Here is an 8,447-nt window from a genome sequence, read left to right on the forward strand (position 1 = left end):
CTGATGTGCCCGTGTTGTTCGCGGACGGCGCCTCGGGGAGAGGTGGCCGCGAGCGTGACGGCGGCACCCCGCGCGTGGGTGACCGTGTGCACGCGGTGATGCCCCCCCCTGCTTGGAGCACCTGCCAGAGAGAGCTCCAAGAGGCCTGACCTGGGAAAACCACCCTTCAGCCTCCCTCGGTATGACCCGTTCTCTCCCGGCAGCGGTGGGTCACGGGTCAAGGCCCGACTGAAGGTCCGGCTCGCCCGTCTGCAAATGGAAGCGCAGGAAAAGGCGCAAGCCCGCCAAATGCAGCTTGAGATCAGGCGGCTTGAGATTGAAGCTGACACAGCTGTCAGGATCCGACAGCTGGAGCTGGAGGCAAAAGCTCGCATCCCTGCACCCCCCGATGACGGCACCACCGCTTTTCCATCCAGTCTACCCACCGGTTCATTTGATATCAGTAAATTGATTTGTCTTGTGCCCGCTTTTCGGGAATCAGAAGTGGATTCATACTTCGCATCATTCGAGCGCATTGCAGGTACTCTGAAATGGCCCCGTGAGGTTTGGCCTTTGCTACTCCACTGCAAAATGAGTGGAAAAGCCCAAGAGGTCATAGCGGCGCTCCCTCTTGAGGACTCACTAAATTATGATCAGGTTAAAACGGCTGTTTTACAGGCATATGAGCTCGTGCCTGAAGCCTATCGCCAAAGGTTCAGACAGCAGAGAAAAATTCCGTCTCAAACTCATGTGGAGTTTGCTCGTGAAAAGAGCATTCTTTTTGATAAGTGGTGTGCAGCATCTAAAGTTGATGATTTGTCTTCACTGCGTGAATTAATTTTGTTGGAAGAGTTTAAAAGAAGTTTGCCTGAGCGTCTTGTTGTGTATTTGAATGAACAGAAACTGAACACTGGGACGTCAGCAGCGGTGCTGGCTGATGAATACATGTTGACGCATAAAACATCCTTCCCTGTACCCAATGACCACCTGAGAGTTGCAGCTTTACCACAGCCAACTCACAAGTAATCACACACCTCCAGAGAGACACGTGAATGTTTTTACTGTCATAAGTCTGGACATGTCATTGCTAACTGCAGCCTCCTAAAAAGTCAATCAGAACCTGCCCAACAGAGCCCATCCAGTCCAAAAGGGATCGGCGTGATCCTTAGAACAGATAAAGGTAAGAAACCAGACGCCTGTTTTAAACCTTTTATCTTTCAAGGTCTCGTCTCCCTGAGCGGCGAGCGCGCGGACGAGCGCTCTGTGTGCATTCTGAGGGACACGGGAGGGGCACAAACGGTAATCCTGGCAAATTCACTAAAATTTTCTGAACATTCGTCTTCTGGTTACAGCACTGTACTGCGTGGGATTGGAGTGGAGAACACGTCTCTCCCTGTGCATCGCGTGCACCTGAAGTCCAACTTGGTGTCTGGCGTGTTTCCCATGGCAGTCTGTCCAGGGCTGCCCGTAAAAGGCGTGGCTGTGCTGCTGGGGAATGATGTGGCTGGCGGTAAAGTACCACATCCTGGAGTGTTGCCCAAACCCACCTCAGAGCAACCAAGGAGGGACGTAACATGCACCCAATTTTAAATTTTTGCAGTGCAGTTCTGATGCCAACTTGTGACGGTAGAGTTCTCGTTGGTTGAAGGTCACTTTGCGACCTTGAGGGGGGATTATGTAGGAAAAAGAGCTGCTCCATTTCTCAAATTCAGTGTCCAGCCAAGTGTCCAAGATACATGGTTTAACAAGGGTTTCCAGGAAAGATAAGACAGAAATAGATGTGTTGGAATGCCTGGTGTTGACGAAGGTTCCTCTGGTATGATTGCCAAAGAAGGACTGTGGTCCCAATGAAGGCGGTGAGTGTGCTGTGCTTTGGGTCACGTACACTCTGGTATAAAGATTGGAGAGAACAGAGATTCGGGGGCTTCTTCGACAAAATCTGACTGGTTACGCTGGAATACTCTCTGACTTTATTTATGAATAAACAGACCCTCTGAGCACGTGCAGCGTCCGGTTTTTCATTTTACTTTGACTCAATTTTTCCTCAACATGACATGCAACACTTCTGCTCTTCTCAGCTTTTGGGATGTTTTAGAATTACATTAATGTTGCACAAACTGTCGAAGAGTTACGGTGTGTTATGTCTTGTCACCAATGAGATCTTCAGTACTTATCTGTTACTTCAGCCAACCACCTTCCACTCTGAACTTGAAGCAAACACATGAGCCATACGTCACAGTTCCTCACATAACCACAAGAGGCTGGTTTCAGGGAGGAGCAATTTCTCCATCCACACCCAAGAGTGTATTTCGAGTGGGAAGGTTCGTTGGTCTAGATCGAGTCCTGTAAAAGTCCATGACTAGAGATCATGATTGTAAGGGCAGGGCAAAGCAACAAGAGAAAGAATAGTGGAAGTCTTACACTTTGCAGTCCTTGTTGGGATAGTTCACTTATTCTGCTATCTTCTGGGGTCCAGGTGACCCAAGCCTTACATTGACGTGTGATCTATCCAATGACAAATGTGAATAAAGGTGGACAGGATTTCATGTCTGCCATGAACACCAGTGAAAATCAAAAATCATTGAAAAAAAAATTCAGTGCACCTTGTTGGGTCCAGATGACCCCACTCCCATCAACATACCTAGAACAGCACAAGGGTTAAAAATTGTTTTAATAAGCCTGTATTCATTCGACCACATTTTAAAGAGTAGCTGTATCTCATTGTTAGTTTCTTTCTACTCTGTTTACATCCCATAATATTGGCTACGGTGGCTGTTTTGGTTCAGTTGTTCCACTCTGAGCACAGAGTCTATTCAGACTGAGGAAACTTAAGAAAGAATCCGACCTCAGTCCAATTGGAAACAAACTGAGACCACCTCAAAAAATAGGTCCTAGAATGGTTCCTGGTCCCAGACCAGGATCCACTTAACTACATTCAGACTAAAACTTTGTTCCGGATTATCGGGTGAAATGAAGTCTGGCTCACTTTAAGTCAGGGGTGTCCAAATTCAGTCGTCGAGGGCCGGTACATATTTTCCAACCAACCTGCCATTGATGCTTCTTATTGGCCAAATACACCTGATCAGGTAATCAGCTGCAGATGAGACAGGATTTCTGGAAAACCAGCAGGGGGCCAGCCCTCGAGGACTGGATTTAGACCCTACCTGCTTTAATGTGTCCATTCTGAATACATCCTTGGTCCTGGTTCTGACATTGAAGGTTTGAGTCACATTTCTTGTTCTTATAACACTTTAATGTGCTTGGTGTTTACTGCATGTGTGTGCCTAAATGCTTTACATTTACTTCATTGGTATTCTGCTGTGTTCAGACCACATGCAAATACGATTTGATGAAAGCTCTGGCCTGATTTCGCAAGGGCTGAAGGTAATGCATTTCCTATGAGGGGCTTCAACGCTTGATATGTCCAGTTCTTATTAAATGGTCTATGATTGCACCACAGGACATCATTGCATCTGTACAGTGGCTTAGCATTAAAACAGAAAAACCCTGTTGTACAAATCGTGTTTAATCTGAACGTAACTTTAAACATCATTTAAACTATACAGTCACCAATCAGCCAAACTCTGATCCTACTGAAATTTTGAACCTCATTCTAATTTCAAGCTTTGGACCACTTTTAACCCCACTATGGGACCATAGTCGAAACTCTTGTCAATGGAACAGGGTCTTTAAGGGATTGATCGAGAACTGATCAAAAGAACGACCAGCTCTTTTCAAAATCCTTTGAGCATGGCAAGAACTAAAGCTGTAATAAATGTTTTGCAATAATCACATTATGGCTTACGGTTGCTCTTAGAGGATTATTTGCTGCAGAGACGTGCTCCAAGTTGCAATCTTCTCACCTGACCACCTTGGTGCCACCTTTGTTGACCTGCATGTCCACCATGCAGCCAGTGTTGACGTAGGAAGCCAGGTTGATCTCTGAGAACTCCGCCTGGGAAGCACATAAGACAAACTCACCATTTGTTACCACAACAGAGCTGGAGGTTCCGTTTTTACACACTTCCTCAATTGAGTACCCTCCCTATATGAGAATCCAAGGGTTACAGAAAAAAAAGCTTACAGAAATAGTATCTGGAAGCAACAAGACAGAGCTAAAATCCATTCTTTCACGTCATTGCACAATTTTGTGTTTGCACAAAGAGGAAAAGGCGAGGCGGAGCCAGCTGGTAAGCAAATTGAGTTATCCCTAGTCTGAGACCTGCAGGACAGCGAGGGCCTTGTGAAAGGCTGTAGCCTGGCTACCCGGGGACTCAGTCCAACTCCCAAAGATCCTCAAAAGGAGGGGCCAAACTTGACTTCTTGGAATACACCCTCTGAAAGCTGAAGCCCAAAGAGAGGAAAGTCAGCTTTCTAGAAACTAACGGAGATATGCTTTTTAGCAAACTGGAGGTTAAAAAAAGGATTTATTCTAAAGGAAGTCTAAACCCATCCAAAAAGATAAAGAATGTTGTCTTTAAGGTGCTTTAAAAGTAAAAGATACATATTTTCTTATTGTTAAAGCCTCAGTCACAATTGCCCCATGAGTGGATACAGGCTGTCTGCAGGTGAAAAACTGGTTAACCTACTGGTGCACACGAGTGGCCTATGGGAAGTTTCAAGGTGGTAGACCACTCATTGAATCCATAAAGAAAAATGTTCACGTTCACTTTGTGTACGGGCGTGCTTGCTTTGCGTGTTTGTTTTTCTTCAATGTTGAGTTTCACCCGGGCGAGCAGGAGAAGCTCCACGAGCGCACAGTCCTACACGAGGGGACAGAACTAGTTTTAGGAGCATAAGAATATTTTGTCAGGCAAACTACAACCACAAGTTACTGGCAGATCTTTCCTTGGAATTTTTTATCTTTTGCTTAAAATGCTGTTGGCTGGTGACGTTGATTTAACTCCTGGTCCTCAGCTTCTAAATTCAAGTACCCTACATGCTTTACAACCACCGCTGACTGGATTGCAGATGGGCCTAGAGCTTTTGGCTACAACTGCAGGTAGCTGGGCTACCACCAATGCCATCACCATTCCTGGCTGAGCCACCTCCGCTGATGACCAGATAATTTCCACTGTTGATCAAACAATCACTAGATCTGGCTGAACCACCTCCACTCCTGCCTGGGTCACCATCATTGCTGGCTGAATTACCACTACTGCTTACAAGACTACCTCCATTGTTGGCTGAGCCACCTTCATTGCCAGCCAGACCACAGTCACTGTCGGGGGAAACTTTCACTTCTTACGCCACTGCTGACCAGACCAGCTCTACTGACAGACAGGCCAATTCCACCGCTGGCCAGAATACCTGCACTGCTGGCTAGGCCGCAATCAGCATTAACCAGACAATCCTCATTTTTTCAAGTCTATCAAATGCGTTCTTCAATGGGGTTCCCAGCTGGTGAGTGTAGCAGGTTATTCTTCTCACCCATTCCTCAAATAAAAAGTAACTGAAATCCAGTGCCAAGAAGACAGAGATCTTCCAAGATTTTCCAGACTCTAAATCAGGCCGAAATTATCAGGGATCCACAATCCAAACCAAAAGGGGTTTAGGGTGGGCACTTAAATAAACCAAGTATGGCATCCAAAAGGGAAGAGCTGGAGCACCTTCTTTGCAACTCCAATGTTGACTTTCTTGGACTTTCTGAAACTTGGCTGACATCTTCTTCTCCAGATGCAGTTATAGCTATACACAAAAAAAGTCCTAAAAATAGTGAAAACAAGCACCAAGTTGGAGAGCTATGAGCCGCTGCACCCGTGCGTGCCGCCATCTCGAACCAACAATTGCTGAAGCAAAGGGGGATTCCAAAAAGATTAGGTAACATCTTAAAAAATTACTTGGCAACGAAAAAAAGGATTTGAACAAAAATATTTACTTTAAATTAACAATGTAATGATTATTGATACAACTTTCCTGGTTGAGAGTGTAACACTTCTTTTTCTCAACTCAGTCAAGGAGATAGCGGCAATGTTTTCACCATCTATTCCTACTGCCAGACAAATTCAATCCAATGCAATTTGGTTTCCGTGAAAATCATTCCACTGAATTTGCAAACTTTCTACTCAGAGAAAATGAAGCAAATGTTGGACACCTGGACTGGTGTTGGTGCTGTATTTTTAGAGCTTAGAAAAGCCTTTGACACAATGAATCATGAAATTCTAGTCTAAATTACTATATTTTAACACATACTTGGATAAAATCCTATTTGGAATTCAGGAAACAATCTGTTTGTTTGACAATGTCAAATCAACTGTTATGGATGGTCCTGTTGGTGTACGTCAGGGCTCAGTACTTGGACTTCTGCTATTTTGTATGTATATAAATGATTTACCAAATCCATGTAAGAATGTTGAATTTCAAATGTATGCTGACGACACCGTTATCTTCACTGGTGCAAGAAGCATTCAAATAGCAGCCTCTGTTCTCACCTAAGCCATGGTTCCTGTAAATGAGTGGCTTTTTAAAATCGTGCCTTCTACTAATACCACGAAAACTGTTTGTGTGATGTTCACCAAACAAGCACAGGACATCAAATATTCAGGTGTGTTTTTGGAAAAACAGGAAGTGAAAATTGTCTCTGAACTGAAGTACCTTGGTGTGACACTTGACTCCACACTAAGGTTTAAGTCACTTTAAAAGAATATTTAATACAGTGAAATCCAGCTTGAACAATTTTAAACAAATAGAATCTTTTATATAATTTCTTGCAGCTAAAATAATTTTGCCTTCGATGATCCTGTCACACATTGAATATTGTTTACTATGTTGGTCCCTGACAAATGTAACTACCTGTAAAATCATTGAGTCGTTGTACAAGAAATCCCTGAAGGTCTATGATAGAAAACCACTGTCATTTGTAACATACTTGTAACATTTTAAGTAAACATAATTTCTTGAGTTTTGAGAATTTTTTACTTTTTAAATATGGATGTTTAATGTACAAAGTGCTTCATGGACTTGCCCAACCTTGTATGTCTGACTTTCTTAAGAAAAGAGCTCACAGTGGTCCAAAGACCAGAGCGTCCTCTGGAGGGGACTGTGAGGTTCCACTCAGGAAAACTGCATTTGGACAAAATGCTGTCAGTAACAGCCAGTAAAATCTAGAACATTCTTCCACTCCCTGTAAAAGAATGTCTCACCTTACAGACATTATAAATTTGCCGTAAAGGGGTTTTACAATGAAAATTCTACTTTTTTGAAGTTTTAAATGCATTTTACTGTTCATTCCTTACTATAAAGAACCTCAAAGTGGTATTTTGATCTGTTCATGCATCTAAGAGTAATCCTCTAAAAACCTACACTGTCTGCAGCAGCCCCTCCCATACCATGTGTGTGTTGTGAACTGGTGTAGCGTTGGAAAGGTCAACTAAAGACAGATATATGGTATATGGATTCATCTTTGAAGAAGTTTAGCCTATTTTCATCCATCCATCCATCCATCTTCTTCCACTTCATCCGGGACCGGGTCGGGGGGGCAGCAGTCTAAGCATTTTTCATTCATCTTTACATGGCGATTTTTGAACAGGCGCGCGCGAGGACAACTCCGTTCAGACCGGGGTCCTTCAACCGGCAAAAGTTCAAAGTGGTGTGCTAATGTTTACGTAGTTGGGACGTATAGTTATCTGGAATGTGCGTGAACAATGGCTCTATCAACAATTAGAAAAGTGGACTGAAAATCGTGTCTTTGGAGATGAGTGGACCGAAGCTTTCGCTTTTATTTACCAGCAATGAGTTCAACGAGGCCGGTTTGTATTATAAACATGGAGTCAGCTGGTTTTGTTAAGAGCGCTGATATCAAGCGGCGCTACGAGACGAAACAAAAAACTTCTGACACATATTACCCGACAGAATGAGTGACGTGGTCACGGAAAACATACGAACTGAAAGTAAAGTGCGATTGACAACACACAGACGATAACACCACAACAACGAGCTCACGAGTGCTCACTACGAGTGGAATGGATGTTGGGCAAGCACAAAAAAGTCTCTCCAAAATGATTTAAGGGTGTATGGAGGCAAAGACAGAAACAATTTAGAAATTAAAAGAGGGACGGCAGCTTCAAGAAAAGGTTCGACAGATTCCCCTTTCGTCAACAAGAACTGAGCTGCTTTCCATGGATGTGCAGGGCTATGGAGCAAATCTGGTGCCAATATTATATGAAACCCAAATAAAACAAATATTATATATGAAAAAAAAATTGATGTTTGGTAAATAAAATAAATGTCAAAATGTTTTCCATTCTAAAAGGAATTTAATTTCAGCTTCAAATGTTCAATTTTTATAAGGTTTCAAAACTACAAATTTCAATTCCATTTTTTTAGATTCAACTCTATTATTTATTTATTTTTTTGTTAGTTTTCGAATACGAAAATTTCAGTTTCAAAACTTTTTGCCCTTTTGTGGTGGGTCTAACACGAAGGACCAAACCAAATGGATGAGAGTGGTAACTTCAGTCCTGGTGCAT

At 43.3% G+C, this 8,447-nt stretch overlaps 1 protein-coding gene and 1 long non-coding RNA gene across 2 annotated transcripts in view; both read right to left on the minus strand.

The window, feature by feature from the left end:
- The window catches only part of LOC118598104, a 3,752-nt gene extending 1,835 nt beyond the window's left edge, over positions 1 to 1,917 (minus strand). The window contains exon 1 of the long non-coding RNA XR_004947206.1: positions 1,560 to 1,917. This is a non-coding gene — a long non-coding RNA (uncharacterized LOC118598104). The remainder of the gene's footprint in view (positions 1 to 1,559) is intronic.
- Positions 1,918 to 3,842: 1,925 nt separating this feature from the next.
- The window catches only part of syn3 (synapsin III), a gene marked incomplete at its 3' end in the record, with an annotated part of 112,326 nt that continues 107,721 nt past the window's right edge, over positions 3,843 to 8,447 (minus strand). Inside the window, 1 exon segment of the mRNA XM_024294611.2 lies at positions 3,843 to 3,934. Within this exon segment, the coding sequence (XP_024150379.2) occupies positions 3,843 to 3,934 (92 nt within the window).

The sequence above is a fragment of the Oryzias melastigma genome, linkage group LG23 (assembly GCF_002922805.2).
Source record: "Oryzias melastigma strain HK-1 linkage group LG23, ASM292280v2, whole genome shotgun sequence".
Classification (NCBI taxonomy): Eukaryota; Metazoa; Chordata; class Actinopteri; order Beloniformes; family Adrianichthyidae; genus Oryzias; species Oryzias melastigma.